Source organism: Amblyraja radiata, chromosome 13 (assembly GCF_010909765.2).
Source record: "Amblyraja radiata isolate CabotCenter1 chromosome 13, sAmbRad1.1.pri, whole genome shotgun sequence".
NCBI classification, from domain to species: domain Eukaryota; kingdom Metazoa; phylum Chordata; class Chondrichthyes; order Rajiformes; family Rajidae; genus Amblyraja; species Amblyraja radiata.
The window spans coordinates 44,615,991-44,630,770 of NC_045968.1; the positions used below are offsets into that span (position 1 = coordinate 44,615,991).

Below are 14,780 nucleotides of genomic sequence, written 5' to 3' on the forward strand. Positions count from 1 at the left end.
TTGATGAAGTCGATGAGTTCAGCATGGGTGCAGGAGGTAGCACCGATGCAGTCAGCAAAAATTACGGAGGTCAAGTTCGGGGATGGGCCAATGTTCGCCGGGAATTTCCTCCACTAAAGTGTACTAGTGATTGGATGGGTTTCACAATAGTCCAGTAGATTCATGATCACCATATCTAACATTGGACAGTTACTCCAGTCACTTTTACTTCTTGAATTTAAATTCATCAACCACAGTGGTAAAATTCATGTCACGCCAAATAAGTATGCAACATTGATTTTCAATACTAATTCACACTGGCTTGGAAGAAGCTTCTTTTCATTCTTCCAGCTGTGTTTGGCTATTATTCCTTCAGCTTGGGCCAGGCCAGGAACTCACTGTGTAAAGGAGCATTGGATATGATTCTGTGTTCAACCCCATTGTACAGCCTGCTGCTCTCTCTGGATTTAAACTCTAGTGAGATCGAACTGAAAACTGCATGTTCTGAATTAAGAGCTGTACATTTGGTTATGCTGGAAGCATTTGCAGAGCTTATTTTTGTAAAGCTAAAAATAATTGTGCAAAGCCTGAAACTTTAGGACAAATTTGGACTACATTTATTGTGCAAGTGGTGTGCACTGATTTTACACAACTGGAACTGCATAGGCATAACCATTGGATCCGACAGAATATATAGTGCCATTGCTTATTTTGTGACAAAACACCAATACACTGTACTAGCACCTCTCTAAAGTTTAAAAAAAGTAGATTTTTAAATCTTTAATATTACAAATGAGGTTTAAAAAATATTTGGTAATTAAATTAGTTGATCAAGCCTTTAAACGGCTTAAGCAGCCTGTAGAACAACGGTCAGCTATTCACACCATCAGCAAAGAACGATATGCGTACCAGCACCTCTTTGTCTACAAAACAAGCACTGTATTGAGCTATAATGCTACAGTTGTGGTGACTCAAACTAAAAACTTTCACAATTATTTAATGTAATCGTTTCCTGTATCTTTTCATGTATGTGAGATTAAAGGTAGTCACAAAATGCTGGAGTAACTGGGGGGGGAGGGGGGGGGGTTCAGGTAGCATCTCTAGAGAGAAGGAATGGGTGACGTTTCGGGTCAAGACCCTTCTTCAGTCTGAGAGTGAGACATAGGTAAGGGTGAGTTGTGAAAACATGTCTCTATATCTCCCTCTCCCCTGACTTTGAAGAAGGGTCTCACCCAAAATATCACCCATTCCTTCTCTCCAGAGATGCTGCCTGACCCGCTGAGTTACTCCAGCATTTTGTGTCTACCTTCTATTTAAACCAGCATCTGCAGTTAGATTGTGAGATTAACGGATAGGTCCATTTGTAGGAAGCAGGAAGGTGGTCGTGAAAGGATGGTTTGGTAATTGGGGCCATTGCTGTTTGTGGCTAGTGGTATGCTTTGGTTTGGTAGTGGGGCCTTTGCTGTTTGTCATTTGAATCAATGGTTTGGATGAAAATGTGCAAAGCATAATTAGTAAGTTTGCTGATGACAGTAAAATAGGTGGTATTGTGAACACGGAGGACAGCGTGTTCTTGATCATCAAGGCAAATCTTCCAAGGAATGGCTAAAATAATGTAATTTGGATGTGGGGAGGTTGAGCAGGCTCGGACCACAGAAGGTTGAGGGGTGATCATGGGTAGAGGAATCAAGAAATAGAGGACATAGGTTTAAGGTGAGTCAGAAGGATTTATTAGGAACCTGAGAGGCAAATTTGTCCACACAGAACGAGCTGCCAGATGAAGAAGTTGAGACAGGCCTGATAACATTCATAAAAAAATAATTTAAACAGATATATGGATGGGAAAGATTAAAAGGGATTTGTGACAAACTTGGGCAAATGGGACCAGCTTAGATTGGCATCCTGCTCCACGAAGCTGGAATCAACAGCAAAGTAAAGGCGACCAAATGGAGTAACGTTGCTGTCCATTTCCCTCGACAGAAGGAAGGGAAATGGACAGTGAAGAAGGGTCCTGACCCGAGGTGTCACCTATGCATGTTCTCCAAGGATGCTGCCTGATTCGCTGAGTTACTCCAGCACTTTGTGTCCATCCCTCCACAGATGTTGTCTGACTCGCTGGCTTCTACCAGCTGTTTTTTTTTTAACTGTCAAAATGTCAATTGCATTTCAACTTGCTATACTGACTCTTACTTTTTTGTTTCTAGCTTCACACTTGCATATGAAGCAGATGGTAGCTCTGGGCATTTCAACACAGAGAGCAACGTTTGTTACTTGGGACAAGTAAGTGAAGAGAATAACATGTCTATTGTAAGTCTGGAAAATTGAGGATCACATTTCAGACCTGATGTTGTGGTGTTAGGAAATTCAGTTGGCTGAACTATTGTATTAGTTGTAGAATGAAGGGAAGAGAAGTTATTTGAACCACACTTTAAAAAAAAAATTCTCGGCAGTTTTCTGGCATTTTACCAAAGATTTTTTTTTTGAACCCCTAAAATGATTTGTGGAGTGCTTAAGAACATTCATTCATAATGTTTTAGGGAATATCAACGTTTTCAGGCTTCAGTGTTGCAAGGTACACATAGAACATCTGGGAGGAATTAAAGTTTGAGAAGTATTTTGCGGGAAGAAGCTGATTGCAAAAGAATTAAATCGTGAAACTGCTGGAAGAATCAAAATAGATTCTATTTTTAATCTTAACGTGATTTAAATTTGAGTGAAAATAACATTTAGAAAAGTGGTGCTGATTCGAAGGTTGCTTGCTGAGAGTCAGTGGGATAAATTGGATTTATTTACCCAATAATGACCCTGTGGTGCACTTATGATTACGTTGCAGCCATTGGGAATAGGTGGGAAGCTGTGCAAGAACAGCATGATCCTTCCAGCAGCAGATGCAATGCCTGGTGCTGTAATCTCCACGTATTTTGTGACTCAAAAGCTGTTTTCTGCTTTGCATGTCAACAAGGCCTTCATAATTTAACCATTGGTGCTGGGGCAGGCCAACAGTGAACATGTTTTGTCATTTGGTTTGTCCATGGTAGATCTGCGTCTGAACCTGACTCAATTTTTGATCTCTACCTTGGAAACTACATATTTAAATATCCCCATTTTTTGTGGGAAGGTTAGTTTATTGTATAGTCACTTGTACAAAGGTGAAAAACTTTTTGTTGCGTGCTATCCAGTCAGTGGAATGACTATGCATGATTACAATCGAGCCGTTCACAGTGTACAGTTAAGAGTGGAATGATTGTAATGAATGTTGCAGATCAGCTTCTGGGACCAGCAGGCAGTCACTTAGTTTGGGCGTCATCTTTCCTGATGTCCTCAGATTTTGGAAGAGAGTCTCCGATTTCTGTCATCTTTCTCAAGGGCCTGTCCCACTTTCACGACGTAATTCACGACCTCTGCCGAGTTTGCCCTTGACTCATACTCGCAGCATGGTCATCACCAGGTCGTAGGTAGGTCGTGATGCTAGTCGTAGGTACTCGCGGCAACAAGTAGGTCGGGGCGCTTTTCTAGCCCGATGAAAAATGTCCACGAGTAAAAAAGGTCGTGAAAGTGGGACAGGCCCTTTAACAGCCTTTTATTAAGTTTAAACTTGTGCCTCATGGTCTTGACTCCATTGCTGGAAGAAATGGTTTATCTGTGTGAATTCTGTTTCTTTTCTGCAGTATAAATATTCGAGGTTCTTCTCCATCAAAAGTAATGCATGCTAGATTTGTCACTTCTTTATGCTCTGGTTTTAGTTTGTTACAGCTTTGAAAAGTTTTTCTGCCTAGTTTTACCAATCGAAGATACCACTGAAGGTTAAAAGCACTTGGCATTTTTGCATTTCCTTATCGCGGAATCAAAGTATCTATATTTGCTTTCCTTTGCCAAATTCCCTTTGGCATGCAGTGGCTTCAGCATAAGCAGATTAGCATAAGGGATAACCAAGTTAATATGCGTTCCAGAGGTAATGGTTATGAGGGAATGTCAGCAATGACACAGCTTACCTTCAAATTGAGCCATGCAATTTGTAGTACTTTGTTAAACAGGTCACCAGACATGTACTGTAGCTGATTTTTTTTTTTTTTAAATGGCTTGTTCTGAGAAAACATTTATCCTTCTGTAATACACATGACCATCTGTATAGGTTATCTGCCCAACTTCAAACATGTGCAAAGTTGAAGCAACATGCAGACTTCGTATCTCCTTGTTTCATTTTTCAGTGTTTTTAATGAAAGATATGAAGCTTGTGCTTAAATGTTCCTGTTAGAAATGCACAACATTTTGGATACTTTTTCCTGCCTCAAATATGCATTTATACCTCACCTGCAATTGGAACATGAGCTCGTTGTTAACAAACCTTGTCTGAATCCCAGTCAGAATTAAAACTGTACAAGAAAGTGCTGTAGAAGGTGAGATATGGTTGTGTTGTTTGTTTGCAGGACTTCAGTCAAAAGCAGTCACCAAGTCGATTCCAATTTTGGCAGTTTACACCTGAAAAGATGGTTCTGCCATGGGATGTAGTTTGTGAGGGAAAAACTACCTTCATAAAAGTATAACATTATTAATTACATCTATTTAAAGGCCAGAATATTATCATAAGCAAAGTGTTTTTTGTTGGATTCTGAGGTTAAATCTATTTTTCAGGTGATCAATTACTCTTTTTGGTCCTTCGATTGGGATATATATTTGCTGCAGAGGTTCTTGCTGAGATAGCTTGTGTAAGGTTGGTGTGTGTGGCACCAAGGTTTCCTCCCCAGTCTCTATCTTCAATGTTAAAACACAAACTGATACCAGATGTGGGTTTACTCTGGCGTATATTGACTTTTGTTGTAACAAATGTAGTTGTTTCTTTGTCAAAGACTCCACACCTTGACTCTGAATAGAAGGTTGTTCTTGGGCTCTCTGTGCTAATCCCTTTCACTGTAAAAGAGGAACCATTCTATGGTAATAATAATAATAATGGATGGGATTTATATAGCGCCTTTCTAATACTCAAGGCGCTTTACATCGCATTATTCATTCACTCCTCAGTCACACTCGGTGGTGGTAAGCTACTTCTGTAGCCACAGCTGCCCTAGGGCAGACTGACGGAAGCGTGGCTGCCAATCTGCGCCTACAGCCCCTCCGACCACCACCAATCACTCACACACATTCACACACATTCACACACAGGCAAAGGTGGGTGAAGTGTCTTGCCCAAGGACACAACGACAGTATGCACTCCAAGCGGGATTCGAACCGGCTACCTTCCGGTTGCCAGCCGAACACTTAGCCCATTGTGCCATCTGTCGTCCAACACTGGATGTCAAACCCAGGGGCTATTGCACACCGGAAATTGCAGACGATCATGTGGAGCCTTAACTTTGCCCTCTGCAACCGTAATTTCTCTCCATAGTTTTTAATGGGTCCACAGTGCACCTGGGCATGCGAGTTCCCTCAAATCCATTAAATACCTTTTTAATTAAATGCAAAAATTGTAGATGCGAGAAATACAAAAAAAAAGTTAATGTTAGAAATACTCAGCAGGTCAAACTGTTGAAGTCCGATTTGCTTCAAACAGATAACAATATAAAAATTAGTAATACAGTAACATCTTTATTAGGCCCAGGCGGATGTGGAGCCAACTCTAGTATGTAAACACAGACTACAGAGTTGCTTGTATTCCACACACAGATGTAATGTTCAATCACACGTACTTATACCCCAATAATCAGCAATTCAGCAATTCTTTATCTTACAGAGCTTTGAACAGCCTTTTGCCTTGTCCACATATGGCTAATATCAAAGATTGACAGGTTCTTCTGATAGAGGAAAGGTTAGCTCGTATATGATTATGCTGAAGGAGCTATTTTTTGCAGATTCAAGCAATTTTGCTTTTTGACCTTGTTGACTAATTGGCTGTACAGTACAATCTGTAGCGTAGAGGGTAAGAACAGAGTTGTCTGAACATCTTTCTGATTGTTTATATCGTAGAGCAAAATATCTAGTGTAATTGTGCTGAAAACTCGCTAGTGTAATAGAAGAAAGACAAAATTCATGTTATTGTGCTGTAATCTCGCTAGTGATTATATTATAGGACAAGACACCTTTTTTTGTGCAGAAATCTCACATGTAACAGAAGAAAGTGAGAAGCATCTATTGTGTAACTTCTAAATCTACAGCAGAATCCATTTTGTAACTTCTACTTCATTAAACTCTTTCAAAACAGCGACTGTGAAGAAAGAAACAGTTCATGTTTCGGATCAAAGACTCATGATCAGTATGGCAGACAGGAGCTGTTTAATTTAGAGATACAGCGCAGAAACGGGCTCTTCGGGCCAACCAAGTCTGTGCTGATGAGCGATCCCCATACACTAGCACTATCTTACACACTAGGGACAATTTAAAAAATGCCAATTAACCAACAAACCTTTACGTTGTTGGAATGTGGGAGAAAACCCACGCAGTCACGAAGAACGTACAAACTCCATGCAGACAGCACCTGTAGTCAGGATCGAACCAGGGTCTCTGTGACTGTAAGGCAGCAACTCTGCTGCTGCGCCACCATGCTGCACTTGTGATTCAAAGGCAGTAAATTGCACAAATTCGTTTTTGCTCATTACACCCAACCGTGCTGTCCCTAGGTGATTCTCAAGGACAGGAGGACTTGAGGGGGCAACATTCCTCTAGTAATGTCAGGCCTGACTTGATAAATCCCAAAGTAGCACTGGACTGGAGGGTAGCTAGTGTAACCCCACTTGTTAAGAAAGGAGGGAGAGAGAAAATGGGGAATTATAGACCAGTTAGCCTAACATCGGTAGTGGGGAAGATGCGGGAGTCGATTATTAAAGATGTTATAGCAGCGTATTTGGAAAGCAGTGACAGGATCGGTCAAAGTCAGCATGGATTTATGAAGGGGAAATCATGCTTGACTAATCTTCTGGAATTTTTTGAGAATGCAACAAGTAGAATGGATAAGGGAGAGCCAGTGGATGTGGTGTATCTGGACTTTCAAAAAGCCTTTGACACGGTCCCACACAAGAGATTAGTGCAAAATTAGAGCACATGGTATTGAGGTTAGGGTATTGACATGGATAGAGAACTGGTTGGCAGACAGGAAGCAAAGAGTAGGAATTAACGGGTCCTTTTCAGAATTGCAGGCAGTGACTAGTGGGGTGCGCATGGCGTAGTGCTGGGACCCCAGTTATTTATAACATATATTAACAATTTAGACAAGGGAATTAAATGTAACATCTCCAGGTTTGCGGGTGACACGGTTGGGTGACAGTGTGAGCTGCGAGGAGGATGCTATGAGGCTGCAGGGTGAATTTGGCCATCTAGGACTGAGATGCGGTAAAACTTTTTTACGAAGAGAGTTGTGAATCTGCGGAATTATCCGCCACAGAAGGCAGTGAAGGCTAATTCACTGGATGTTTTCAAGAGAGATTTAGCTCTTCGGGCTAACGGAATCAAGGGATATGAGGGAAAAAACAGGAACTGGGTACTGATTTTGGATGATCAGCCATGATCATATCGAATGGCAGTGCTGGCTCAAAGGGCTGAATGACCTACTCTTGCACCTATTTTCTAAGTTTCTACGGAACCTTAGCAGGATTATTGCATTGGGTGACTTTAATTTCATTAACATTGACAGAGACTTTCTTGGTGGTAGAGATGTAGATAGAGCTGAAATGGTTAGGTTCATCCAGGTGTTTTTTTTTCAAGGTATGTAGATGGTCGAACAAGGGAAGAGGCCTTCTAGACCTTGTTTTGGAAAATGAGCCAGACCAGGTGGTCGGAGTTCAATGGGAGAACATTTTGGGAACTGTGATCATTTTTTCAGATAGTGTTGGACAAGGATTAGACTGGATCTGGGATGGAGGGGGTGAACAGGCGGGGAGGGAAGGGGGGAGGCAGCACTAAATTGGGCGATGGCTAATTACAACAGGATTGGACAGGAGCTGGACCGGGTAAAGTGGGAGCAGCTGTTTTGGGGTAAGCTCATATCCGGGATGTGGGAATAGTTTAAAGCCTAGCTGGTGAGAATGCCGGTCCAGCATTCTGGGATCCACAGAAACATGGTAGATTGGGTTCTAAATTGGCTTGGCCAAAGGCAACAGAAGATAGTAGTGGAGGGGTGTTATTCAGACTGGAGATCTGTGCAGAGATCAGTGGTCGGACCCTGCTGATTGTGAAGTATATCAATCATAATGGGGGTGTTGTTTTTATGATGAATTAATTTCTTAAATTTATGTGCAATTTATTTTGCAACATGTATCTGTGCTTTATGCCTTTGCATCATTTCCATCTTGGATATTTGTAATATGTTTGCCTTTAAGTTTTCAGAGTTGTTATTAGAATTGTGTTCCCTTTACAACTACTGCATTTTGTATCTGTTGCAGTAAGACAGGCAAACCATTTCATAACTTCATCTGCTGGCAAGATCTTCGAGCAGTGAACCTTGTCAGATCGTGGAACAGCTCTTTGCTACTTTGGGTAACGTGGTCAAATTATACTTTGTGGGGTTTGCTGGCTGAGTTGGCTTATTTTGCCAGCCATAATTAAAGACATTAGAAAAAGCACATATCAGATGTGGAAGGTAGACAAAAAAGCTGGAGAAACAATACAATACAATACAATACAATACAATTCAATTTATTGTCATTTGGACCCCTTGAGGTCCAAACGAAATGCCGTTTCTGCAGCCATACATTACAAACAAATAGACCCAAGACACAACATAATTTACATAAACATCCATCACATTGCTGTGATGGAAGGCCAAAAAAACTTATCTCTCCACTGCACTCTCCCCCCCGATGTCAGAGTCAAAGTCAAAGTCAAAGCCCCCGGCGGGCGATGGCGATTGTCCCGTGGCCATTAAAGCCACGCCGGGTGATGCAAGGTCGCGCACCGGGTCTTGATGTTAGAGCCCCCGGCGCGCGCTCGCAGTCCCGCAGCCATTCCAAGCCGCGCGGGGCGGTGATGTAAGGCCCCGCTCCAGGAGCTCTTCAACCCCGCAACTCGGGCGGGAGAAGTCGCCGTTGCGGAAGCCCTGAAAAGCGGTCTCCCTCCAGGAACCCGCGGGCTCCCGGTGCCGCCCGCCAAACCTGCAGTTGCAGCCTCCGAATCTCCGGGGGTCGGGTCGCAGCAGCGTCCACCACAGCTCCACCCGCTCTGGACTCGGCCAGCTCCGCGACGGTGAGGTGAGTAGTCGGCACCACAGCCCCCGGTCTTCCTGTTGGAGGCCGCTCCTCGTTGCAGCCCCAACGACAACGGAGACCCGACAAAGAAAAGGTCGGGTCTCCCGTGCAGGGAGAGATTTAAAAGTTACCCCCACCCCCCCCCACACCACCCCCACCCCCCCACACACATACCCCAACAAAAATAACAAAAACTACATAAAAACATAAGACATAAAATAATAAAAACGCAGACGGACTGCAGAGGCCGCTGCTGACGAAAGTCGCGCCGCCCAATCCCAGCGGGTGAGGCAGCATCTATGGAGAAAAGGAATAGGCGGCGTTTTGGGCGGAGACCCTTCTTCGACCCTATTCCTTCGTTCCACAGATGCTGCCTCACCCGCTGAGTTTCTCCAGCTTTTTTGTCAAACTTCGATTTTTCCGGCATCTGCAGTTCTTTCTTAAACATATCAGATGTTGAAACATGCTTTGGATTATGTTATTATACTTTGTTTCCAGACGATCACAGGATGTAATTTTGAAACGGGTGAGCGTTGAAATAATCTAAGGGCTTTGCACAACTCTTAAAATGACTAAATAATTTGGGGGGGGGAAACAAGATGCAAAGTCTTTAAGAAGTTTGTCTTTCACCTCTAGTCCATAATTTTTACAGCATTAGCTAATGGGCCTTGTCATTCCTCATGTGAGTTGTGGTGAGAATGTAGCAAGTCTGTTTCATCATTGGGACGAGAGATGGCACAATGGGCTAAGTGTTCGGCTGGCAACCGGAAGGTAGCCGGTTCGAATCCCGCTTGGAGTGCATACTGTCGTTGTGTCCTTGGGCAAGACACTTCACCCACCTTTGCCTGTGTGTGAATGTGTGTGAATGTGTGTGAGTGATTGGTGGTGGTCGGAGGGGCCGTAGGCGCAGATTGGCAGCCACGCTTCTGTCAGTCTGCCCCAGGGCAGCTGTGGCTACAGAAGTAGCTTACCACCACCGAGTGTGACTGAGGAGTGAATGAATAATGCGATGTAAAGCGCCTTGAGTATTAGAAAGGCGCTATATAAATCCCATCCATTATTATTATTATTATCATGTAGAAACATTACAACTCAATCAGGCATGGCCAATGCTCACACATTGTTCACCATCCAATGTCAAATCCAAGGAATTGTAGTGCACAAGTGTAGATTTGAAACTTCGGCCATCCCTTTGTCTCCGTGTATCTTGCATAACCCACTGAGCACCTCCAGCTTGGAGTCATAGAGTTACACAGCATGGAAACAGACTTCGGCCTACCTTGTCCATGCTGACCTAGCTGGCAGGGCTCGTCCTATTTGCCTGCATTTAGCCTGAGCTGTCCAAATCTTTCCAATTCACACATCTGTCCAAATGTCATTTAAAAGTCTTAATTGTTTTCCCATTTTGTAGCTTCCTCTGGTAGCGAATTCCAGATACTGACCACCCTCTGAATGGAAGAGGTTCCCTCTGACATCTCTCTCAAATTTCTCCCCTCTCATTTCAAGCCTATGCCCTCTGGTTTTAAAATCGTCTACCCTTGGAGAAATACTCTGAGTGTTCACTTTATGATGTTGTACACCTCAATAAGGTCAGCCCCATGCTCTACACTCCAAAGGAAAATGTCCTTGTCTGTCCAACCTCTCCCTCCAACATAAGCAAGCCCAGGTGACATCCTGATGAATCACTTCTGCGCTTTTTCCACCTTAATTACATTTTTCTGAGAGCTGGGCAACCAGAACTACGCACAGTACTCCAAGTGTGGTCTCACCACTGATTCGTACAGCAGTATCATCATGCCCCAACATCTGTACTCAGTACCTTTCCCAATGAAGGCAAGCGTGCCAAATACCACCTTCACCATGCTGTCCAAAGATAGACACAAAGAGCTGGAGTAACTCAGCGGGTCAGGCAGCATCTCTGGAGAGAAGGAATGGGTGACGTTTCGGGTCGAGACCTTGCTTCAGTCTCGCCACTGTTAGGGAACTATGCGCTGGTATTCTCCTATCTCTTTGTTCTGTAGCACTCTCAGAGCTCCATCATTCCCCGTGTCAGTCCTGCCCTGATTTGTTCTCCTAAAATGCAACACTTCGCATTTCCAGAGTTTAATTACATTTGCTTTTCCCTGGTCCACCTTCTCAACTGATCCAGATCCAATTGTAAGCCTGGATATCCTTCCTCACTGTTGACTGTACCAACAATTTTTGATGTCATCTGCAAGTTTACGAACAACGTTGACTACTTTGTTATCCAAACCATTGGTGAATATAACAAACATTGGTCTGAAGAGGGTTCTGGCCTGAAACGTCACCTATCCATGTTCTCCAGGGATGCTGCCTGACCCGAGTTACTCCAGCATTTTGTGCTTATCTTTGGTATAAACCAGCATCTGCAGTTCCATGTTATTACATTATAAACAGTGGTGAACCCAGCTTTGATCCTTATGGCACTCTATTCCTAAACTCATCTTTGGAACATCTAGACAACAAAATCTCCTACGTTACACTCCTATTTATCAACACCATAATCCCACACAAATTACGGACATTGAAATCAACTCACCTCTTGCCACTGGATCTTCTATTTTCTGACCCACAGACCTCTGTCAATGAGGATAGGTGACAACACCTCCTCCACAATAACTCTCGCCACCATTAACCCTCAATGATGTGTTTGTTAGAAACATAGAAAATAGGTGCAGGAGTAGGCCATTCGGCCCTTTGAGCCTGCACTGTCATTCAATATGATCATGGCTGATCATCCAACTCAGTATCCTGTACCAGCCTTCTCTCCATACCCCCTGATCCCTTTAGCCACACGGGCCACATCTAACTCCCTCTTAAATATAGCCAATGAACTGGCCTCAACTACCTTCTGTGGCAGAGAATTCCAGAGATTTACCACCCTCTGTGTGAAAAATGTTTTTCTCATCTCAGTCCGAAAAGATTTCCCCCTTATCCTTAAACTGTGACCCCTTGTTCTGGACTTCCCCAACATCGGGAACAATCTTCCTGCATCTAGCCTGTCCAACCCCTTTCTCAGTCACACAAGCCAGAAATAAAAAGGTGACAAAAGATGTCTCCTTTGGTCCCCTTTATGTATTATTTTCATCTCTAGCCTTTGACCAACCATCTGGCAAATATATAATTTTTAAACCCTCGCCTGTATCCACCTATCACTTGTCAGGCGGGTTGTCCCACCCCCTGCCCTTCTCCAGCTGTGGTTGGTTTTCTTAAGCTTTTTCATGGCACTTTCTAAAGCATTTTGTTTATCAGTTTAGTGCATATAAAGAAAACAATACCTAGTTGTGCAACTTTAAATCACATTTTCTTTCATGTCCCAAACTCGCGCCAACTCTCATTTATTTTCCCTTGTCTGTTCCTTGGTCATTGTTCCGAGCATTAGGAAGATCCCAGCTTATTTTATTTTTTATTAGTTTATTAGAAAATAGCTCATCTTGCCTTCTCTGGTGAGACTTCTTAAGCCCTCGTCAGGGTGATAAACTCCCACGCCGGGGCGGTTGAAACTCTCTCCGCAACATGGAGCTCCCGAATCGGCCTCTTCTCACCAGAGACCGCAGGCTTCCCGATGTTAAAGTCCACATGCCCTGTGGTTGGAGTTTCGATCCCCGGCAAAGGTTAAAGTCCCGCAAACTCCCGCGGCTTGGAGTGCCGGGTCGGTCTCCAGGAAAGGCCGCCAACTCCACGATGTTAGGCAGCAGTGGGGACGGAGAAGCGATGCGGAAAATAACTGAATCTCCGTCAAGTTAAGAGATTGAAAAAAAGTTTCCCCCAACCTCCCACCCCCCCAATCCCCACATAAAACAAGCTAAGGAACACTAAAACATATTCTTAACACTACTAAAAATAACAAAAAAAAGGACAGACAGACAGATTGTTGGCGAGGCAGCTATTGCTGTTGCTGTTACGACAATCCCTCCAGCATGTGAAATGTTTTCGGATAGGACTGGGCACAGTGAATAAGTTCATAAATTCATGTCATAGGGGCTGAATTAGGCCATTGGGCCCATCAAGTTGACTCCGCCTTTCAATCCTGGCTGATCTATCGTTCCCACTCAACCCAATTCCCCTGCCTTCTCCCCATAACTCTTGACACTCATATTGATCAAGAATCTGTCAATACCCAATGACGTGGCCTCCACAGGCATTAGTGGCAGGATCTGAAGATCTCCATCCAGAACACGATTATCATAATTACCTAACAAACATTGCATCAGACCCAAAAAATTAATTGTGGCTCTGGTCTGAAACAATGGTGCATGAAATACATTAAGACATGTGGCCTTGAGTCTGCATTGTTTACTGTTGCAGAATAATTGAATTATTCTTTTTATTTTCTTTCTTGCAGTTAATTCATAGATCCAGCGCCATGCTCCATTTTCTTTCCCGACAGAAACGCTTCTTGGCTGCGAGTGTGATCCAGTTCTCCACACAGCACGTGTCCCTACGTTTAGCCTGGGTTCTCCAAAATATAAAACAGGTAATAAATGGTGACTTGTGGAGGTTGATTTCTGCTTAAATAACTCCAAAACAAACACGCTATATTAGATTGGGAATGTACTTTGATGTAAATGATCTTTAAAACAGAAAAATCCAAGGCAAAGCTTCAAAATGTGCAGTGCATAATGCTTTCAAAATAGAGACAAAGCCAGACATCATGATCGAGTATTAATATAAAGAGTTTTGGTTTCTATCAACTCTTTGGGCTATCCCAAAGCACTTTAGCTGTTTAAATTGACGTGGTTTTGAAGAGTCATCTATTTCTTGGAACTGTTGGAAGTTGTATGGATGCTTCCTAGTCATAAATAGGAGCAAGGGTGGTCCATTCGATCTCTCCTGTTCCAACTCTGCTGTTCTATATCATTGTGAACAATATATGACCTCAACCACTTATCTACATGTACCTTTTCCCTCAATATACCAAGATGCTGCCACCACTGCCTTCGTGGTGGGAATTCCAAAGCTTCACTGCTTTTCTAGTGAAGAGATTTCTTCTTATCTCAGTCCTACATTGTTGATCTTTTATTCTAAGACATGCCCCAAGTGCTTGGCACCTGAGCCAGGAGATTTTGTTGTTGTTCCAAATATGAGTGTGCGAGGTACATTCTGCCTAATCTCTCCTCTACAAGCCATGCATCCCTGGAATCCATTTCGTGAATCTTCATTGCCCATCCTCAAAGGCAAGTGTATTCTTGTCTAGGGAGACCAGAGCTGTACACCGTCTTCCAGATGCAAGTCTTACCATTGCTTTGTACTTCTGCTCTGTCTGAAACTGAAAGCCTTTCACAGAACAATGTAGAAACGGTACATCATAGGAACAAGCCCTTCAATGTCCACACCGGACATAATTTCAGTTTAAAGTAACCCTGCCTGCAGGTGAACCGTATCCCTCCATTCCTTGCATATTCATGTGCCTATCTAAACGCCTCTTAAATGTCACTGTCGTATCCGCCTCCACCACCACCAATCTCCATAGTTCATTCCAGGCAACCACCATTCTTCCTTGTTTTAAAAAAAACTTGCCCCACGTATCTCCTTTTAAACTTTGCTGTTGTCACCTTAAATCTATGTTCACTCGTCTTTGACATTTTCACCCTTATAAAAATATTCTGT

The 14,780-nt window shown here is 43.2% G+C and overlaps 1 protein-coding gene across 1 annotated transcript in view; it reads left to right on the plus strand.

The window, feature by feature from the left end:
- The window catches only part of gk5 (glycerol kinase 5), a 68,628-nt gene that overhangs the window by 25,052 nt on the left and 28,796 nt on the right, over positions 1-14,780 (plus strand). Inside the window, exons 3-5 of the mRNA XM_033031912.1 lie at positions 2,184-2,259; positions 8,349-8,442; positions 13,516-13,647. Of these exons, the coding sequence (XP_032887803.1) occupies positions 2,184-2,259; positions 8,349-8,442; positions 13,516-13,647 (302 nt within the window). The remainder of the gene's footprint in view (positions 1-2,183; positions 2,260-8,348; positions 8,443-13,515; positions 13,648-14,780) is intronic.